The sequence below is a fragment of the Diadema setosum genome, chromosome 14 (genome assembly GCF_964275005.1).
Source record: "Diadema setosum chromosome 14, eeDiaSeto1, whole genome shotgun sequence".
NCBI classification, from domain to species: Eukaryota; Metazoa; Echinodermata; class Echinoidea; order Diadematoida; family Diadematidae; genus Diadema; species Diadema setosum.
This window is the reverse complement of record NC_092698.1, coordinates 8307658-8331407: the sequence shown is the minus strand read 5'-3', so window position 1 is coordinate 8331407 and position 23750 is coordinate 8307658. Positions and strand designations below refer to the sequence as shown.

The following is a 23750-nucleotide window of genomic DNA, read 5'->3' as shown; positions in this document are numbered from 1 at the left end:
CATTTATAATTTAGTTCAGAAAGGTTGTTTTCCTGTACTACGGTACACTGTATGCAATTTGTCAATGACTAGATATTTTTCTACCACATGTGTTTATTTTTTGTTAAGAACTGAGAGATAAACATGGTCACTAAAATTCAAATGAAGTTACAATATGTACACACAGTATATAGCTACATATGTGTACATGTACATCCCTTCTTTTTTTTCTTCTTCTTTTTTTTTTGCAATTTTGTACAATGTTTCTCTCATCCAAGCTGAAACAATTTTGCAATCCAGCTGTCCACTTCCTGGCAAAAGAAAAAAAAAAATCCTTGTGCGTGGCACAATGAGTCACTGGATTAGGTAGTGTTGTAATCCTAGAATTAAGCACTCAATCTCAGTATTCAGCAAACACTGGTACATGATACAGTTACATGTATCCATCAGTACAAGGTACAGTTCTACTCTGAAATGCTATACCACACAACAGCTCTCTCTTTCTTTCGATTGCTTTGTTCGATGCCACTTGCCGTCTGCAATACTGTAGATCTACATTGTACATTTTGGTGTGTAAGGGGAGGTGGGTCATATCTCTTGTTATCGGCTATTTTGTTTGATGAAAGGCAGTATGCTTTTATAAAAACTTCCATGTTGTCATCAGTGGCGAGGTAACCTAAACACTGAATTGCATGCATGACATGAAATGCCAAGGGCACAAAATTTGCTCAAAAAAAAAAAAAAAAAAATGCATGCATTACCACAAAATCACATCCAATATACCTGCAGTATCAGTCACTCAAGGAGGGTGTCATATTTGCAGGCACCTCCAGATCTAGAGTACAGTGTACTCCTGTTATAACAAAGTCCTCAGGACTGGTGGTTTCTTTCATTAATGAAATTTCATTATAACCAAGGATGAAGAATTCAAAACCATACATGTTCATTATAATGGGAGTGCACTGTATCATCAAATCTGTTTTGCTTGAACTCACAGGAAACATTGCCCTTCCCATATTTCACAAAGTGTACATTGTACAGTGTGATTATAATGTAGAAACAGAAGACACATCCCATCTAAAGTACTGTCATGAGTGGCAAGGCTACAGCACTACAGCATATACACTCAAGAACACTTTCAAAACCATGCCATTACGTAAATCAATCATGTGTGAGAGGGAAACATGGTTACTAAGCATGCAATGTTTCAGTGAGTCCAAAATAAGTGGGAGTATGAGTGCACAACTAATTTGTCTACTGCATAAACTACAAAGTTAACTTTACAGAAGTATTAAACAGGATGTAACCATTGTGTACGTTGGTGACTAAATTGCTGTTTCCTAGGCAAACCCACATGTATGAATTATAATGTACACTGTAGATATTGCACTTAAAACAACTGGGATTACCACCCCCCACTCCCCCCCCCCCCCTCCCGAAACATGCATGACATCACACGCTTAGTCATGTTCTACTGTAGGACAGCTTGAGTGGGCATTGCAAGGTCAGTTTGAAATCCGCACTCTCAGTGAATCAGACAACAACATTCTTTATACTGGAACAAATGATACCACATTACATGCACTGTAACTTTTCATGAGCAAGCCCATTCCGCTTTGGATTCTTGGCACAAGAGGTTTTACCCATCATGGCCTATAGTTGGTAGTGACCACAAGCACTCATTCTTGAGCTCTCTGATTCAAGTGAAAGTCCCTTAACCCATTCCATATGGGAACCTGGTGGTCAGTGTCTATGATGAGGATTTCAGAATTCAGTATGGAATGGGTTAACAATGGCAATGGTGCTGGATGATGCAGTTTATCCTCACTGTTCAGTCCAGTCAAGTCTAGACAAGTAGAGTTCCACCTTAACTCAATGTAACACCTGTCACTGCACATAGACATCACATGTCCAAGCATTACCACTAGATACTCTACCCCCCTGGTGGTCAGTGTCTATGATGGGGATTTCAGAATTCAGTATGGAATGGGTTAACAATGGCAATGGTGCTGGATGATGCAGTTTATCCTCACTGTTCAGTCCAGTCAAGTCAAGACAAGTAGAGTTCCACCTTAACTCAATGTAACACCTGTCACTGCACATAGACATCACATGTCCAAGCATTACCACTAGATACTCTACCCCCCTGGTGGTCAGTGTCTATGATGGGGATTTCAGAATTCAGTATGGAATGGGTTAACAATGGCAATGGTGCTGGATGAGGCAGTTTATCCTCACTGTTCAGTCCAGTCAAGTCAAGACAAGTAGAGTTCCACCTTAACTCAATGTAACACCTGTCACTGCACATAGACATCACATGTCCAAGCATTACCACTAGATACTCTACCCCCCCCCCCCATCCCCCATCTCAAATATCTGAAGAGCCTTTCACACTACATGTAACTGCTGTGTTTATAAACATGTACATTGTACATGTAACAACAATACATTTCACAGGCAAGTGTCTACGTGATGTGCTACAGGGTACTATCTACAACGTGTAAATTTACATTATTTGTATCATATTCACCTCTTTGTTACTCAAAGCCATGAAGATGGGGGAGGCCCCTGGAAAATTTGGCCATATAAATAACTTATTGGCATGTTCATTTCTTAACACTCCAACAGTTAAGTGCCACTGATCAGTCTACAATTGATAAACAGACAGGCATATGTACACACACACACACACACACACACACACACAAAGCATTAAACAATGTCATGAATACATAGAATGTTTGACACAGAAATGAATCCACTGGTTGAAATGATTTGATTTCATTACTGACGTTTAAAGTCACTGATCTAGCCACTCAGTGGTTATGGGGATTGGATTAGATTTTGTGCCGTCAGGATAAACCATCTCCACTGAGCCTGACTGCATAGTCACATGCAATAACAAGGCATGATATTGCACGACCACAGCAGTTGTGAGTACTTTGACATCCGCAATATTGACAGCATAGTGAAAATTTATAGGCTGGCCACCAGAACCTGCAGACTACATATTGTATAGTGTATTGTGTACAATGTACGTGAGTGTGTGCATAGTGGTATACAGAATATAGATTTTTGGTACACTTTGGCATAAGGTAAATGGGTTCAAGAGTGGACAAATCACATTCATACTATTCAGCATGCTATATCAAGTTTTCTAGAAGCCTTTTTTTCCCATTAAAAATGATAAATGTATAAATTTTCATAACTTTAATGAAGAATGAAGGTGAAATGCTAATTACAAGCAGGCAGATATGAAACAAGAAGCGTAAGAACTTTGCATCAGTTCTCATACAGTAGATTGGTAGAGTCCAGGTGATTTTCGATGACGGCTATCATTAAAGGGTGTGTACAGTTCTGGTCGAGGTGAAGATTTAGCTTTTAACGTTTTGTGAGATATTCAGAAACCACTCTATGAGATGTCAAAGGGCATGCAGTTCTATGGGGTATCAAAAGTTTATTCGATGAAAATCGGTTTTAAAATGGCTGAGATATCCAAAAACAAAACGAAACAAAGAGATCCTAATAAAGTTGGGGCATGTCGCCTTTTATTATTAGCACTTTTTTGGATATCTCAGCTATTTGAAAACCAATTTTCATCAAATAAACGTTGAATCCTTCTTAAAATTACATCCTCTTTCATATTGCACAAGAGGCTTTTCATTATCTCACTTAGGAATGTTCTAAACATGAATCCCTACCTCAATCAGTACTGTACAGTCCCTTTAAAGTCTTTATTGGTATGATCTCAAAAGCAGAATGCACACACTTATACTTCAGTCGCACTTTTGTGTACATTGCTCACAAAGGAAAATAATAACATTGCTAAGTAAAATACCACAGAACATGAGGGGCCGCCATGTTGTTTGTGTTTGGCATTTTAACATTCTGAAGTCAATTAGTCTTGTGTGTGGACCCTTGTGTGTATCTCACTGTAGGTCCATGTTCAATACAAAGCCTGATTGACTATCAATTTGAATGTAAACACATTCAACCCACGTACCCATTCTGGTTGAATACATTTCAATGTGGGACGATACGCATCATATCTGGTACAATGTACCAGTGAATATTAAAAAGAAAAAAAAAAAAGCCCGAAACACACACACACCATATACAATCACAAAGGGGAGTGCTAAGCGGACTTTATACAATATACCTTGATCCTACTGGAATTCCCCACGCTTTTCTTATCCCTATCTCCATCTCATCCTTAGTCTCCTATCCAGACCTTTCTTCTACAGTAGTTCCTCAAAAACTCACAAATGCAAAATTCACACATTGTATATTGTACATTGTATGTACATTGTACATGTACATTGCAGCATTTGGAATACTAGCAGTGATCAGACACAGTCACAAGTTATTTGACTCCATGAGAAGATGAATATAAGCGGAAAAAAACTTCACTGTTTGGAAGACCCCAGCAGCCCTAATCATTCTCCCTTCAAGTTTGGAGAAAATGGTTTAAAATCAGAGTCTAGGTCCGCAATTGTATGTGTACTATATAATGAAGATGATCAATAGCAAATGCATGATAGCACAAAAATATATCTTGTCTTCAAATTTGCTTATGCCCTTTCTTGGGGGATTTTATGGCCAGAAATTACATTTTGGCTATACTTGGGGACATTTCACCTTGACCCCTTAATCCCTAGATATTTCATTATATCATTTATATAATTCAATTCTGCCCTACTTTCAGAACCCTGTTACCAGTAGGCTTTCATAACTGAAGTTCTGGGTCAACAAGCTAAAGTAATGGCTGTAAAATGACAGTTAAGACAAAAGCATTAAGCAGTGACTTTTAACTACCACATTCATTCAAATATTCCTACATGTACCCAATCCATCAAATTACATTTATGAGCAGTCATGGTTAAAGTAATGGTTGTGCATAACTTTTCTTGTTTGTAAGAGCACAATATCTGTCCTTGATCTTAGTTCTTTGACTACTACCATTTCACACAAATGCAGTGTAATTGTCTATTCCCTTCTTCCCCACTTACCTTCAAAATTATATTACCACTGAACATTCCCAGTAAAAGTTACAGCTTAAAAATCCAACTTTTAAACAAATTACAGTGACATTTTGACTTCGGCATTCTACCCCAAATCTACTAATAAGCACATCTGCAACTTATGCACAATAGAATTTGTGCCTCAAATAGCTCAGGAGCAGATTTGGGCTAAGATACCTACCTTTGAACGTGATTTCCTGGTAATAATCCTGGCCCTCGGTCCAATCGGCTGGGCATGGGGCCCACTCAAAGGCCCGATACTGGCGGGTGGAGGTCCAGCCGACCTTGAAGACTCCAATCCAGTCCCTCGACTGGGGCTTGATGGCCGGGGTCAGAGTGTAGTTGCAAATGACATCATTTCCTGCAAAAACGCAACAGGTTTGTGATAATAAATTTACATCTCTTTTGGGCAAGACATTCTTCATGTGATGCCAATGTATCTCTAAACTTGACAGGCAAGCAGATAAACATAGCTCATTCAAGTGAAAAGAGAATTTTCAAAACACAAAAACACATCACAAATTTTCCAGTGAAAACTGGTAGATGCGATATTCATGTGTACATACTTGAATCTCACAATCTCACTCAACGATCACAATCAGCATTAACACTGACAGTTAAAAGACTACTTAAACTTTATTAGTTTCTGTCTTTTGTTTATTCTGTGTCTCTCGTGTTGAAGATGACTGATACATTGTTATGATTTGGGGGTTCAGTGTTGGTTTTGGGTTCAGTTTTACTCACTTGATTATTACTCATACCCGCATGGTTTGACAAATCTCTGCACATTGTGCAATCACATCAATACACACAAGTACTGAATACGCCAAATATTTTGCAAGGTTTTCATGTTCGCGAATTTTGCGAGTCGGGTGCTATTCGCGAATTTAAAAACACGCAAAATATTAATTCCGATTCCGACATAAATGTGACATGCACGCAGTACGTTTCTCCTTACAGCACTGTATTCCACGATCGTGAATTCAACCGCTCACAAAATTGTCAGGAGGTCACGATGCGCTAAAAAATTAGACTTGCTAAATATATATGCTGTATACAGTACAATGTAAGTTCTGTCAATAATGTCTCCAGTCCCGCTACGCAGCGGCTGAAAATCTAATTGCAACAAAAATATGATACAACACTCGTTGGATAGTACGTGAATTGGGCCTACCTGGTACGTAGCACTCCTGGACTCCATGAAATATGACCTGAGCAAACTCTGAGACATTGGTGCTCACATCTTCAAAGTTGTCCAGGTGGGTGAGGGGACCCGCCTGGTCATCGACTCGCAGCTCCCCTGCGCTGTTGTCTGCTAGCTCACTTGCAGCCATGGCCTAATTGTCTGAAGGAGGAAGATCATGTGAAGATTTATGAAAGTTGGTCATGTACTCAACCACCAACTACATCGTACCAAACACAAACATTCTCAGAGTATAATATAGTGTAAGTGTGACAGAGCAAATACTAAAATCACACACCATACTCTCACTAATACTCCCATACCCCCTCTCTCCTCTTCCTCTTTTTCATCCTTCTTCCTCTATTTTTCCTTTTCTTCTTTTTTTTTTTCTTCTCAACAGGACCCTTCATCTCTACAGAAATTGAATGCACCAAAGTGGATGCATTTTGGAATAATTTGTTAAAGGCATAATTTACCATTTGCAGATGAAACAAAAACCCAGCATTAGTGCTTTAAAATGGTACTTAAATGTGAGTTAGGGATAGAAACAACCACTGTAAAAATTTGAATCGGTAAAATCGATGTTAAGTATTGTGAAATATACAAAATGTGAACAATAGTTATAACAAAAATGTTTCCAGACTAAACCATCTACAGTTACGGTTTATTGAGAAAGTGTTTATCTCCTTATATTTTAGGCTTTGTTGCAAAAGTTTCATATGATAGGATGTTTTGTGGTGCAACAGACTAACACATATGCATTAAATGTCATATCTTTGACATTTTTTTAATCACTGTTCCCAAAGGTAAACTGGACCTTAAAAGTACCCTAGGTACGAGTACATTGTACATGTGCATACATATTGTACACTGCACATTATATAGATGACTGGCGGGGGAGGGAACATACCGAATGTTCCATCCGAAGGGTTTGAAATGCTGTTGAGGGAGGTTATACATATAAGTCCCGAGACGAAGTCGAGGGACTTATAGCCTCCCGAAATAGCATTTCAAACCCTGAGGGTGGAACGTTTGGTACATGTTCCCGACAACAAAAGTCATCATCTGTTATATTATATGGGTTAGTCAAATACGTCAAATACTAGTACGTCAACGTCAACCATCAGCACAACGCACTCGATCGCTCGCTCGCGCAGAAGCAAATTCACTGTGCGCGCGCGGTCCTAGGCCTTCTGTCATTTGTTACGTGAAAATGTTTTCCCATGGGAGAACATTACAAAAATGTTCTCCCATGGGCGAACATAACGAATGTTCCTCCATCACGTGACTGTGTTTAGCCAATCACTAACCGGTATTTGACTAACCAATTTAATATTAACAAATGAATAACACAATGTCATGATAATCTATGTTCTCTATGACATGAAAAGAACATATTCATTCTGGTGCCCTGCTGTGCAGAGGCCAACATGGCAAGGACGATTTCCACTGGAGACTACTTTGTGAAGAACACTACAGCTGTATGTACACTGTATACAAAAACTACCCTGAAATAGAAAGTAGTTACTTCTTCTGTATCTCCTTCCTGTTCAGCTACAATAATCAACTAATATAGGTTTTCAATGTCATTTTCACAGGGAATGGGCATGCAAACGGTATGTGTTTATGGGAGTCTGACAATTTGGGCCTATCACCTCAGGTGGTGTTTATCTGTCGAGTCTGGCTCTGATGCAGTCTGAAGTTCCTCCACAGACAAAGTGAGCATGAGCTGCACAATTGCCTAGAAACTGGTACAGTAAGTGATACCATCCAGGTTGAGGACAATGTGTAAAAAAAAAAACATAGCACCCAAGGTTTGACCTCCTGTGCCCAAATTTGACACACATGCAAAAGCATGGGTTTTACATTACAGCAGGCAATCAAATATTAGACAGCACTATGGTCAAATTACAGGCAGCTTGCTTTGAACACTTACTCAAATTGTTCTCAATACTGGAGAGATTTTAACACAGAAAAATAACATCTTATACTAGTATTCCCATCAATTTACATTTACACACCTGTGCTTTTTTTTTTATCTTTTATACATGTGGATGAAAGTATATGATCTAAAATTGGGCCAAACCCTCAATGATTTTCTTCACTATTGCATTGTATGCTATTCAGTATTATAAAATGGGTTCAAGAATGTAGCCAATTGGAAGCGCTGAAATGAGTCACGTGTGAGTGCATTAATTTCTTAGTAAATGAACGGCCTGACCAGGGAGGCGGAAGAGTCTCTCTTCCACCTCCCTGGCCTGACGTACATCACAATGTTTACACTAGCAGTGCGCACTCAATCAGTTGTTACAAGTGCGTCACGCGCTACTATACGCGCTGTCAATCCTGTAAACAACTTCTAGTTCGGGCCGCGGGCTGCCACAACAGCCGGCGGCCTTTCTTGTGCATAACACGTGGCGTACGTATACTCTACGTACAGTACTTATGTGCGGGATTTCCGAGTGCGACGTGCGTAAATGTTTGGGACGAACATCTTCGGACATCTTGACTTTTGAGCGAGTGCTACATGTAGCTGACTGGTATTGACCCACAAAGGTACGTGAATAATGCTGTTAGTTTTCGACCCATTTTATAAAACAAATGATGCACAGGATTATTTTGTGGCGTTAGTGAAGGTGCGGCGCCCTCTCGAGTATTGACAACGGTTGCAAACATGCACTCGGCTGCGCCTCGTGCATGTCGCACCATTGTCAATACTCTCGAGCGCGCCGCACCTTCACTAACACACTCTATCCTGTGCATCATTTGTATAAAATGGCATATTTTTGGACACCAAAAGTCTGACATGTACAGTGTACATTTGTCATACATGCTGGATACTGAAGTTACAATTTTTTTTTTTTTTTTTGGGGGGGGGTTAGTGTTCATAGTATCATGCATTACAGCTTAATTTCTTATTAGCAATTCTAACTTTGCACTAACTGCATTATGAAATTTGCACCTAAAATCAATTCACTGAGGTGAACACAGAACAAAACAAGGAAAAACATTAGTAAGTCTACAGTGCAAGTGCATACGTTCATGTGCACTCTAGGAATGTCTATATTTCTCAACAAGCTGTAAAAGTGGATATTTTCACGCGAATGACTTTTCTCGCTCAGCCGGGTATAAAGAAGAGTTTCACATGTTTTTTAATTCCACGGAATAAAAACATCAACTACTGGAACAAATGGCAAGCAAAAATATTTGCATGCTTTTATTTTCTCGCTAGGTTCTGGTTGCGCGAAATGCGCAAAAATTTCAACACCTGAAAATTTCCACTTTTACAGTAGTTTGTAATTGATTTTTATTTAGCTCCCAGTTAGTGTATTACATGTAAATGCCAATATTTTAGCATGATTTATATTTCACACTATAAAGTGGCTCAGGGTTCATAAATTTGTGCTGCACAATCACTTACTTGTATTTTTCATCAACTTCACAGAAAAGGCAGAATCTGATTTGACATCAACATGAAAATTGATGTGCTGCCCCATTCAATCCATTCCAATGTACAGGATGCACAGAAACTACAGCATGCACGTGACACAAATGTGCAGTGTACTACTAATAATATACATAGTCCCAGGACACTTGCATACACACATACACACCAACACACTTATGACTCTAATACCATAACCCCAGGGCGCTGTAACCAGTAACGAGTATGTGTTAGGGTCGCTGGTGCGGTTATCATACCAGGGAAGCATCATTGATGGAGTGTACAGTTCAACCCATTTAAAATGTGTAGAGAAAACTGCAACATTTTCACCAGTTCTGGAATTCCTACCAGCCAAAAGTGACATGAAATATGCAAAAATGAATGTACTTACTGCAAATATTTCCAACTTTACAGTAAAATCAGTCTACACATGTATCTACTTCCAGACACCATGGTAGATATCTACCCTTATATTAATGCCGAACTTCAATTGTGTAAGCAGCATTTGGTGTAGCGCAGAGGTGTATTATTAACTGTAAGCTCACGAAGAGCGAGTTGCTTTGTTAAGGAACAACATCAATGCTTTTCCATTCCAAATACCTAAGTGATTTATAGTAGGAGCCTACCGCCTACCCATACCAAAATTCAACAGCGTGCTAAAACAAGAATGCAGGCTTGGTAGGCCTACAACAGAATACTAGAGCTATAAAGTTTACAATTTGTAGAGTATCTTGTTGTAGGCCTACCATTCAAGCCTGCATTCTACAAAGAGGACTGTACAGTGTACATCATAACATGTGCAGTGAAAAGAAGAAGAAAGGTTTCTAATGTCAATTACCGCTTGCGTGTATTTCCTATGCACTCCCGGGTTGGCAAACTAACGATAGGCACTGAGTTAGTTCGCCGCCCATAGCGCACTACGTATTATTAGCGCATGTGTTATACACACACTTCAATGTACAAGTTTGTAGGATGCATTGTGCATCATCATTGCATTTTAAAAACTTTGTTAATCTGCCACGTGAAATCCATTTGAAATCACAACATTCTCGCATTAAAAATGGTTTTGTCACCTGTTACATAGGCCTAGATAACTTAATGGTCTCCAATCGCCGATTTGATCTCCGATTGCGGCGCGCATTACATGCGATGTGAATGTCTGCATCTGGCAACTTAAGGTACAGTGTAGTGCTCATGGTAGTGGCAACCTAATGCCAATGTCAAGATGGTAATCGCTGTTGCATGTAGGCTATGTAATTTAGAAGGCAAGGGCCTAGGCCTATATTACTTATAATTTATGTTTATCATGTTTATAAACAAGGCAGTGTATACAGCCACACGCGTGTGTCTTTACCATCCAGCCACACGAGTGTGGTTGTAGCCATGGCCCTAGTTGCTGGATACAGCCACACTCGTGTGTATAATGTACTGTACTATGTACATATCCACAAACGCGTAGCGAGAATGTGTGTGTGGCCGGCCACATCAACACGCGATCATGCACCACTGCAAAGCAATGAACATGAACCTGCCTCCTAGATTAATCCCATTTAATATTATCACACCATCTAGACAAATTTACTTTTTTTTTTCATTTTTAACTTTATTCTCATTTTCTTGATTTGATGAGGTAAATTTTAAGTTATAATTGATTTTGATACATCGTGTCGTTATTGAGACTTCGCCTTCGTGTCGTTCGTTCGGGTACTCGCAAATCGCGCATCCACGATCCAGCGTACACAGGCAGCCGGCGCGCGAGTCCGGGTCCCTCCTGGGGCAGGCGGCACAACTGCGCTGGCTTGGCTGCAGCTGCACTGAGCGATCGCTAGCACACCACCAGCAGTTTAGCGATGTCAATCCAAAGTCCCCCAATTTAGCGGCAGTTGTAACTTTGCTATTGTAGTATTAATTCTAAACCCATCATATCAAGCAAACAAGATGAGAATGGAGCGAAAAATATATTTGTAAAATAACAATATTAAAAGGTATGAAAATGAGGTTACTTTCATCACTTTGTGAGCAAGCTGATTGTGTGGCGTTTACGTGTTTGACATGCACGCACGGCGATCATCTTCTCCGTACCGTGTGTGTACATTGTATCCCTATGTACATGTACATTACACACAAGTGTGGCTGTATCCAGCGACTCGGGCCATGGCTACAGCCACACTCGTGTGGCTGGATGGTAAAGACACACGCGTGTGGTTGTATACACTGCCTATAAACAAATGTTGTCAAGCTGGCAGTCATTTAAATCATCATGACCCAGTCAGTGTTATAATATGGTTGAATTTTGGTCAGTTTTAATTGGTACAACTACAATTACAAATAAACTTACAAATAAATCCTGCTAAGAGTGTAACTGTGTATATACAACTTTACAAGGTTAGCTGGTTTAGTTACTAAAGTAACTGTGTGTAGTGTGATGATGTGTACACTGCACTGCACAGTAGGGCATACGTAAATTTATCTGGTATGAAATAACATTCCCGTTCACACGGTTCAGCAGTCTCAGCACACGCTCCTCACCACTGCTGCAATAATGCTTACTGCACTGTCGCTCGTCTCTCTTTACGCTTCGTCAACAACTCTCCACAAAGATGAAATAAATTGGTCAAAGAAGCTTTTACTCACATGCAAACTTATTCAAAGACATCTGATTCTTGCAGCTGTCAGATATTTCAAGAATTATGCGCAATATCAAGCGTAACTTCAGATATTTAACACAAACAAAACAGTGAAATGTTCTTTCGTTCCAGGTGATGGGTATTGCCTACAGTAAATGATTTGGCTATCGCACAGCATCGAAGAAGAAAATAACAAATGACGACATCGTGACCTACAACATAGTCGATAGTAGGAAATTATATCAATTCTAATTTCTGATTATAATTAAAACACTTCATTTATGGCCTTAAGGATATAACATAAATATTTATAATTATTTCAATTGATTTTAAATTAAAGAAAATATCATTTTAGTACATAATTTCTCCAAAATCTCCTAAAAATATATATTCAACAACTAAAAATAGACTACATTTATCTCTCGGTAATGGGAATTTTCGGGTATGAGGACGTAGTCTAGTTTCTGGACTGTTTTCTGTTGCAGTCGCGCGCGACAACCGGATCGGATGGACAGGTATGGTTGGGTGTCCATAATATCGGACACCTAACGTTTTTCTATCAACAGAAACGTGAAAAATCTCACAATTTGCCTGAAATTTTACTCACGTGTGGAGAAAATACTCCTGATTCACAAGCGCGCACTGAAAATGCGATCTGAGGTACGCGCTCTAGATGGCGGCTTCGAACGCGTGGGGTGTCATTTTTTCCGCACTCAGTTGCCGGGCTCATATCGACCGACCACCCCCGCCCTCTATTGACAATACGTATAAAGCGTACTTAAACGCGTTTTTTCGACAAGCTGCTGTTTTTTTCTAGTCGTAATTTTTTTCCCCAATAATATTTGAATATATTTTGAATCCTTCGATATTACTTTTGAAGGACTGCTTGATGAATTTGACTTGATTTTCATTAGGAAACTTTTCATCGTAATTGAAATAAATTAGATGAGTCGGTTTGTTTTTTCACATTCATTTCTCGTTTCTGCATCAACTCGTACGGTCGTAGCGGGCGACAAAATGTTTATGGATGTTTATGTGTAACGTGTGTGCACGATCGTACAAGCGGCGGTGACAATTTTGCGGTCAAAATCGTCAAATTTATTACGGAAGGATACTCTACATCTAACAACGAGTCAGCAAAGGTAGGCCTAGTTATATGTAGTTACACGATAAACCTTATTCGATTTTGCTAAATTTCGGTAATTTAGAGGGAATACTTACTTGTTTTCGCCTCATTTTACTCGGTAGCGTAGCCCAGTGAAGAATCGAACACCGTTGCGCGTAGTCCCATGCGTACATTTTCTTTCTGTACGCGCAATGCCATTATAATGCGCGGCCGGTCGTTATGGACCCGGTCGGTGGGTTGGACCCCTACCATACAGATATTTATTGTGTCGTGGCCAGCTAGGAAGTCGCGTAACGTTTACAACAAAAATGAAAAAAGTTTAGAAATTAGACTAACTGAGGTTAGCAGTGCATAACGACCGTGCATAACACTCTTCGGTGGCCAACTCAACATTCGACGAATTCGGAACATTAAAAACGATGTATTTTACATTTCCAATGTGTTTTTAGTAAGCCTTAGCTAAATCTCCGTCATAGAATGATAGAATATAATATAACGAATAAATTCATCTGGAAATATTAAAACATTCTACGTTGGAATGTTTCATATATGTAATATTGCATCGCGCACTGCGTATACCCTATTATAGGCCTAAAGATCTTAGTCATCTACTGTATTTCCGCTCATACAAAGCAATAATGACGTAAGCACCTGCGCGCCGTTTGACCAAATTTACACGTTGCAGAGTTTTGTCGCGAGTAAACAGATCCTTTTGCTATTATGTGACGTCATTAGACTTCCTAAATTTGAGAATGGGCCCATGGTCTAGCCAATCAAAAGCGTGATGTTCGGGAGAAAAGATACAGATTTACAGTAGTTTGTTATCAATTAAGATATTGCATAATAACAGGTTCTGAAATTCCGGACCAGTATAAAAATAGTCTGAGAAGATATACATAGCATACATTGGACAAGCACAATAGTCAAAATTCGATCAAAAGTGGCATGAAATAACTTACACTAGAAGTTATGAAAATTTGAAATGCTGCATAGTTTAAGGGAAAACAAATCTTGAAAAGTCAATATGAATAAATGAGCGAGTTGATGCACCTCACACACTCAAAATTTCCGGTTGTATTGTTCGAAAGCATTTTACCCCACGGTTTTAAATCCTGATATATCTGACGATCATTATTTTGAAGCCAGTTATTTAGCCAAAAATGGCATCATGTTTTTATATATCAGAAAAACTAAAATTCCATAATTGTTATTGTCCACGATCAAAGAAAATGGATAACGTGATGACATCTTCGGCTCACGACTTTGTATATCTAAACTGTTACCGGAACTGTTTTGCAAAAATTAGGGCCAATCAAAATTTCACAATTCCCCGAATCCTGTATCTGGTTTTGAGAAAATTTTCACTGCAGCCTGCTTATAAAATGTTATTCTTTTTTAGACTATCTTTTGACTGGTTCGGGATTTATTTTCATAGAATAATGTGTGCAACATAATTTGTAACGGAATTCCTGAGAAGAAAACTTTGAGAAATCGGACGGATCACATCTTTTGAGATTATACTGTATTTTCTTTTGAATGTCTGTTAACAGTGATCTGACATACGGACGCCGCCTACACTGCGGGAGAGCTCTTTGTCACAAATATTGTGATGTCGAATGGGTGTGAATAATCATTCACATAATTATGAATGACGAACTGGGAGAAAATAAATATTCCTTCGTTATTGTTCGAAGCAGCTTATTTATACATAATGACCGACGGATGGTGTTTTCAAACTTATGTTTCCCTAGGGGAATAGCTAAAAAAAAAAAAAAAAAAAAAGTTAAATTCATTTGTTCCTATATACCCCATGATATCCACGATCTCGATGGGATTCATAATATCTTTTATGTCATATACCGCCTGGTATTTGTTTTGTTTTGTTTCCGGCAACTATATAATATCTATACGGACAAGCTTGCCTGATGGTTGTGATCAGGAAAAACATTGGCTGTATAAATGCTTGCACTATTATTTGGATATGTCAGTAAACACGGCCATTTATTTATCAATTTATCCGTCTATTTGTATCTTTTTTATCATCCATCTCTATCAGAATATACGAAGAGTTTGTTCGCAAAAACCGATAAGTCCATTTTGGAAGATTTTGAAGTACTGTCTCTGTCATAAAGTACAAAATAATACCTTTTAAATGATATATTGGTCACTACATATAAAGGTACATTTTTGAAGTTATGGTCAAAAGAAGCAAAAATTTTCTTATTATTCTCTGTATTTTTCTTGACCTTTAATCGCAAATATCTTTGGCAAATATGGACTTATCGGTTTTTGCGAACAAGCTCTTCACTGTATTACGCTCTTTTAAAAGACGACAATTTCATCATGTACGTGAGCCGAGCTTTGATGACTGTGATCTCAAGAAACGTCATGGTCACGTGACTGAGAGGATTTGCCTGCCTCTAACTTATTATATGACGCCAGATGATTTGCAGAAAATTGAAACGGTCTCATCATTGGACAGATTTCACTGTCTGCCAGTGTGCTATACAATAATGAACTTTGACGTTTTACCCTTTTTCTCTCAGCTTTTTTAAGGAGAATTTATACCTTCTTTTAATATTGACACATGAATAAGAATAAATACCAATAGAATAGCAATCGATATAAAACACCAATCTTATATGCACTTACATGTATATCATTTTTAATACAAATGTATATACAATATTGTATCAGTGGCTATAGGACCATTATTGGTTCAGGGACTGAGTGAATTCCTTTCTGTGACACTCAATAGACTGCTATGATTTTGAATTTAAGCAGCTCTTTCTTCTCGCAAAAGGTGCCTGTGCGCGTATACAAGAGTATTATTTTTCAAATTTTTTAATGAACCAGTCCTGGTATCAGGCCTCTACTGCATTTGAAGAGTTTGTTTGCAAAAACCGATAAGTCCATATTTGCCAAATGGAGATATTTGTGATTAAAGGTCAAGAAAAATAAATAGAATAATAAGAACATTTTTGCTTCTTTTGACCATGCGATGACTTCAAAATGTACCTTTATATGTAGTGACCAATATATCATTTAAAGGGATCGTTTGGTTGAGACCTAATTTCAGGTTTCTAACATTTTTTGGTGAGATAATGAGAAACCTCTTATGAAATATGAAAGAGCATATAATTCTTCGAGGAATTCAACGTTTATTTGATGAAAATTGGTTTTGAAATGACTGAGATATCCAAAAAAGAGCGATTCTAATAAAGTGTGGGACCCACACTTTATTACGACAGCTTTGTTTTACTTTGTTTTTGGATGCTTCAGTCATTCCAAACCCGATTTTCATCAAATAAACTTTAAATTCCTCTTAAAATGGTATGCTCTGTACTATAACAAGTTTTTTCTTGTTATCTCGCAATAAGTTAAAAACCCAATTCTCATCACCACCAATGCTGTACCACGGGCCCTTTAAAAGGTGTTATTTTGTACTTTATGACAGAGACCGTACTTTAAAATCTTCAAAAATGGACTTATCAGTTTTTGCGAACAAACTCTTCAATTTTATTTCTTTCTCCGCCTTCTTTTTCTTCCTCTTCTTCTCCATCCAAGTATATGTTCCTTATTATCTCCATGATATGCAGTACATCCCTCCATTACCTTTTACCCCTTCCCTATTTTATAGTCCCACGTACATCCGAAAATAAAGACATCAGATAGAGAAGCACGCATAGACTATAGGGCCTACTCTTATACCAAAAATTTACATGAGGAATAAAACATATAATATTGCATATACAGCATCTATTCAGTGATGGTGGGAATGCATGGAACATCGATATGTATGATTATCATTCTTTTCACTTTCCACCAACGTGATTTCTTATAGTAGTCGTATAGATATCTCGGCGTGTTTGAACATCGGGTAGAGTGCATAAAAAATCCACACCACATTCAATTTGCCTTAAAAAACGAATAAAATCCAATGAACAGAAAAAGTGATGTTTGATGAGCAATGGACTATTGAAAAGAGGGGGAAGGGTTGAATTATTTCAAATGTTCATGTGTTTCCATCGAACAGACAAACAAATCAAAAACAAACACAGAGTCACAAACAGAGGTCAGTCACGGGGTGGTCGAACGTATGTGTGGCTGCCCAAGAGACTTTGTGGTCAGAGATTCCAGATTCTATTTGGCGCCCTCTCCTGGCGCTCGCTCGTAATATAGTTCTCAATCAGAACCACAGATTGGACTGACAAGGAAGGTGGACACTGCAAGAAAATTGATTAAATTTGAGCTGTGCAAACATCAAAATGAGTCACCAGTTGTACAGGAACACTGTCCTTGGGAACAGTTTGCAAGAGAGCCTTGACGAATTAATTCAGGTAACAGTTGTTGTTTGCTGCATGCTTATTTTGGCTGTCAGCGGAGACCGAAAAACCGGTATAATTGTGCATTTAAGCTAGTTTGTGTAGTCCCGTATATTGTGTTTGCATGACTGTTCCTGCTACACTACAGATCAACAGGAGCTAGGAGTATCAGTTGACCGACATGACAAGTATGTCGGTATGTGTCTAAGGCGAAAAACTTCTCATTTATAATAATGACATTTCAGAAAATGTCATTACAATAAATGAGAAGTTTTTCGCGGGATTAGACATACTTGTCGGTCAAGGACTCTAACGTTAGAACTTGTAGTTGTCTAGTAGTAGGACTAACACTTAGAGTAAAATATCCCGTTTGCGGCATTGTTAAGAGTTTTTCCAACTTGTAAACAAATCAGGCAAATTATTTTCAACCATTTCATATATCATAGATAAGATTATTCATTAACGCAATTGTTTTCATGAAAGAAATTTACCATTGACCAACGCAGTTTTCATGATTTACCATGGCAAAACCCGGCACAATTTTCGCCGATAAGGGCGATTTGCGACGTAGTATTTCTGCTTGCGGCACGATGTACAATCCCTATGCAATACGCGCGTGCTCCGCGATCTTTAGCTGAACACCTTCACATGTATCGCGAACATTGCGTAAGCGCCAATTCCCATTGCGAAAGCACGTGAAAATAGCGTGCGCACATGCATTGGCCGCAAACAAGATCGCACTTCTGGCGGTGCTGTTGATGTCTTTCTCGTGTTTTTCTCATTTTTTTCGATGGTAACATCCACTTTCTGAAAAAAATGGTGGCCCACATCGGCTCGCGAAAATTCTATTTTACGTGAGGATATGTTTTTAAAATCCATGAACATCGAGAAAACGAAAAAAAATCCAGTTTCTTGGACCATTGTTTCTTAACTGTTATGTTAAGAAGTATGGAAAATTTCATTTTGGATGCGATATGTTGTCATTTAGGTGAGAAAATTTCACTTTCGTCAGAGATCGTGCCCATTTTATCGGTTGGTTTTTGTTGATTGCTAGTGTGTTAGTATATGTGTAGTGTGCATGTAACAGTGCAATGCTGTGTTTAGCTGTATATTACCGTGTATGTTGTAACTGCCGCGAACGGCTGCACGGCCGCTTACTGACGCAGTTACTCTAGAAATCTAACGACAGTATAGGTTGGACTCAGAACTACATTGTAGGACTCCGCCTTGCCAGGAATTAGGAAGTAGATTCTAGGCCTAGACTAGGATAAATTTAGGCTCTTGTTTAACTCTTGAGTCTTCATCGTCTATTCTTATTGTTTATTTCATTTTTATAATAATAATAATAATAATAAACGGACTAGATAGATTCTAGTATTAGTAACTTCGAAACTTTGAATGAAACGAGTCTATTGTCGATTGTTGCTGTGCAACATTACTTACCCGTTACTTAACCGTTAAACTGCTGTAGCAGTTATAACTATACACAGCCCTGTCGCTGTACACAAGTGTAAGTCGCGACAGGGCTGTACAGTGTGGACACTACGTAACTATACACAGCCCAGTCGCTGTACACGGTACGTCGCGACAGGGCTGTACGCGCGCGACCACCAACCACTAGGAGAGCGACGTAATCGTATTACGATAGCTTTGAATTTTGATACTTAACATCATTTTTGTCACCTCAAACTCAATGAGTATACTTTTCAATATTTACTCTACATCTGATGCTATCAGTATTCAAATGTACGCAATGAAACTTACCGAAGTTGATCATCATATCCAGCATGTCCACACGGTACACAATCTTTCACGCCAGGCCTAACTATACACAGCCCAGTCGCTGTACATGGTACGTTGCGACGTACCGACGGTCAGGAATTGCGCGAGAAAGTGTCATTTATTTGTTTCACGGACTTATCGCAAGTGGTCTCCATGGACCCAGTGTGGCGAACTATTCTTCTGTACTAATAGAAACATGCATTTAACGTGAGTAAAGTATTCTGTTTAAAGGAGAAAAGTATACATTTTCCTAAGTTTTGTAGTTGTGTTGAGGTTCCTCACTTTGAGGCTGCATGCCGCGCTCGTCAGACGCTGTTTTCGCATAGCGTAACAGCGTCTGGTCGGGCTAGGACACTACGTAATCTCAGGATTCCGGGGCGCCGACTCGATTTTGAATTTACTGCACCATATTTGTTACTAAGACTAGGTCTACATAAGGTGAAAACTTCATCTATTTAGCTATCGTTTCCAGCTATTGATATTGATATACTCCTTTTACAACTTACCAAAAATTGCACCTTTTTTAATCCTGTACGCCGCAGAAATCATAGAAATCGCAGAAATGATTCGAAATGTCGGCGCAGCACAGGGCAAAGAGGGCGCTGTCGACTTCGCGGGCGTACTAAACTCTAGCAGCGCAATTTGCATTGTTCAAAGCTGGGAAAGGTTTATTTTGAATGGCCCAGCGATGATCACAGCATTCCGGGTTAAGATTGGACTTTTTGCTCAGTGTATATTGCGTGAGGGCTCACTATGGACTGAAATACCATGCTCATACTATAGTCCAAGCATCTCAATTCACGTGAGTGATTCGTAAAATTTGTGATAACAATGTAGAAATATTCAACAGTTTTGTTGTTGTGTGGCCGTGTTCAAGGGGTTTAGTAGATATGTGTATGGGGTTTCGTAGATATGTGTATCACACACCGTCAGACGCTGTGCTAGCGCTAGCGCACGGCGTCTGGTTGGGCTATAGTATTTAGTGCTTATGCGAGTTGACCCGGGAGGGTCGCGACAATGATTTCAGGGGTCCGGCGACGGCCCACTGTTGTGCTCTTGGGAACACGTGTGGAGGTAGTTGCATAGTTTGAATTTCACACTTGATATGCCCCATTTTTTATTCATGAATTTCAGTGAATTTTTATTTGTAAGAGTGGTCTATTCATGGAACCCTGTCGAATCAAGGGCCACTTGCTTTGGTAGTAGTTACTACTAGTAGTAGTAGTAGTAATAATAATAATAATAATAACAACAGTAATTACAATTATTATTATTATATTGTTATCATTGTTATTATAATATTATCATTGTTGTTATTATTATTATTATTATCATTATTATTATTATTATTATTATTATTATTATTATTATTATTATTATTATTATTATTATTATTATTATTATTATTATTATTATTATTATTATTATTAGACAGTATCTACTCTGCTGTAAAATACTGTACTTCATGCATGTGTCAAACTTCAACTCCAAGTCAAACCTTAGCTGAATTATGATGATGCCCAGTATTCTGCAGTAACGAAAGGCTTCAAGTTGTACAGGATCATTCAACAGATCTATTACATTTACCTGAGCTTGGAAAGTTCAGTTTGATGAATCCATGCAATCTAGATTAACCTGCACTTTGAAAACCTACTCATATAGGACATGGACTGTATTCTGTCATTGCATTGATTGTTAAACATGTTTCTTTATTTTACAGGCAAGGCTTATTACACCACAGTTGGCACTCACTGTACTGCTCAAGTTTGATAGAGCCATCAATGATGCATTAGCCAACAGACTCAAGAATAAGATCAGTTTTAAGGTAAGACTACAGACAGTATATGGACCATTTACAATTTAAACACAGATACCGCTACATGTATCACTACACGCACTATACACAAGGCTGTCACTTTCTGTACCTGAACACATTTTTTTCACATGGATAGCGAACAGTTTGATATCCTAGAACTGCATTATTATCCTCTCAAAAAAGAAAAAAATATGGGTGTATAGTCCATTTTTGAATACCATTTACAGTGTACCTGTAAATATTATGAGTGTAACCTAAAATTTTCTGAAAAATGTCTTCACCTTGCCCAAATCTTGGATTAAAGTCACTTGATGACGGTCGTAAGTCCAAATGTGTGTAAAACCTGTGAATTCATTCACTGCAATCTCTCATTGTAATCGCTGTCATGCCTCACATGATAATCAGAAATCTCAAAAGGTCAAGAGGCGGATTGTAAACTTGCAAACACTTTATACCTCCAGAGTGCGTAATACATTTTTCCATGTGTTTTGTGAAGCAACCATTTTGAAACTCTGCTGCAAAATGACTTTCCTGCAAGAAATTATGAATATTTCCTCATAATGATGTTGCTTACCTTGTTGAGTTCCTTGCTATAAGTAACTACAAACATTAGATGCTTGTCATATTGGTTTAAAGGGAAGATAAACCCCAAGAGCAATGTGGATTGAGTGAAAGCAGCAACATCATAGTAGAACACATCAGTGAAAGTTTGAAGAAAATCCGACAGTCGATGCAAAAGTTATGAATTTTTAAAGTTTTGGTGTTGGAACCGCTGGATGAGGAGACTACTAGAGGTTATGACGTATGAGTGGACAACAATACCAAGAAAATATAAAGAAAATTCTACAAAAATCCATTTTTCATGAAAATTACAAATTCCATCAACTTGATATTGACATATGTTAAGGGTAGCAATTATTCCCCCTGCTTTCTGAAAGAGTTTGGTCCATTGCTCTTTCATGATTCTAGAAAAGTGAATTTTTGTTGAAATTTTTTTATATTTTCTTTGTATTGTTGTCCACTCATACATCATATCCTCTAGTAGTCTCCTCATCCAGCGGTTCCAACACCAAAACTTTAAAGATTCATAACTTTTGCATCGATTGTCCGATTTTCCTCAAACTTTCACTGATGTGTTCTACTAATGTTGCTGCTTTCACTCAATCCACATTGCTCTTGGGGTTTATCTTCCCTTTAACAGTAAATTATTGCTGAACTGGACTTTTTAGTGTCCTTGCTTCTGGCTAATTAAAGTTACAAGTTGTACATGTACAAGAAAGGAATAGCTGAAGTTGAAGATAGGCCTTTTTTTTGGGGGGGGGGGGGGAAACGACAAAAAGAAGAGAATTTTACTGGAAATTCACAAATGTGAGCAAATTTGAACCTTTTTTGGTGCACAGATCTCAGGCAGACATGAATACACAATCAATGTTGCAAAAAAGTGCAAAAATAGCCACATCAGACATGTAAAAGAAATGGATTATGCACAAGTGGTAAAGATTTCTATCTTCTTCTGTTTGTCTGTGTTTTGGGTACAATTTTGTGGACAGGGTCACCTCAACACATACAGATTCTGTGACAATGTGTGGACATTCGTACTGAATGACGTGGAGTTCCGTAATGGTGACTTTGTGACAGTTGACAAAGTGAAGATTGTGGCTGTTGATGGCAAGATATCGTCGGCTGCCCAGGACTGACGGGATGACAAGCAATGATTGGTCCATGGAAACCAGAGAAGTCTCTTGAACTGATGCCTAAATTAGTGAAAGACTGCACTTGTTTATGATGGAATACCAGGACAGATTTGCCTGAAAATCGTCAATAATGTAGAATCCTGTGAATTCTTGATGGAGACATTGACGACATCAGTTAACAGCGGACTGTTTAAAAGGCGATCCTACTCTAGCATAACTTGTGCAAGAAGTGACAGGTGTCTTCAGTAGAGAAATGGTACATGTATATCTTAAGCCAATGATTCACATTCAAACTATTTGAGTTTTTTCCCCCCATAAATATTTTTGTAAGGAACATACAATATGTCCATCAAAAATTGTGGTGCTGAATTTAGTCAGAATTTGGACATGTGATATGTAATATTTAACTGTACAGGAAAGGAACTGATAATTGAAAGTTTGTTTGTTTGTTTATTTGTTTGTTTGTTTGTTGTTGTTTTTCTTTTTTATGGGGAGCGGGGGGTTAAGGAAAAAAAACCCTCCCGCTTTCGACGGGAAATCTCCCACTGAAAGCCCATTTTTGCAAAATCTCCTGTTCTCCCGCTTGAGATTTAATTTCTCCTGCCTTGGCTCTGTGTCTCCCGCTGAAATGATTTCTTACTTAGTGTCATCGTATGTTGAAAAATAAGCCTCAGATAGCACTAGAGAGCATCTAGAACCCTAGAACTTTGCGCTTTGCGCACATCAAGTTGGAGCCTCCCGTTTGCTAGGGG

General features: G+C 38.5%; 2 protein-coding genes across 2 annotated transcripts in view; one reads left to right on the top strand and one right to left on the bottom strand.

Moving 5' to 3' along the window:
- Positions 1 to 6612, bottom strand: part of LOC140237574 (uncharacterized) — a 29829-nt gene extending 23217 nt beyond the window's left edge. The window contains exons 1-2 of the mRNA XM_072317509.1: positions 6175 to 6612; positions 5182 to 5361 (exon numbers count right to left, since the gene is read on the bottom strand). Of these exons, the coding sequence (XP_072173610.1) occupies positions 5182 to 5361; positions 6175 to 6334 (340 nt within the window). The 5' untranslated portion in view covers positions 6335 to 6612. The remainder of the gene's footprint in view (positions 1 to 5181; positions 5362 to 6174) is intronic.
- A 10972-nt stretch (positions 6613 to 17584) lies between these two features.
- On the top strand, positions 17585 to 23455 carry LOC140237616 (transcription initiation factor IIA subunit 2-like). Its single transcript, XM_072317545.1, has 3 exons — positions 17585 to 17721; positions 21209 to 21313; positions 22855 to 23455. The coding sequence occupies exons 1-3, from the start codon at positions 17650 to 17652 to the stop codon at positions 22999 to 23001; spliced, it is 324 nt and encodes a 107-aa protein (XP_072173646.1). The 5' UTR covers positions 17585 to 17649; the 3' UTR covers positions 23002 to 23455.
- Positions 23456 to 23750: the final 295 nt, after the last annotated feature.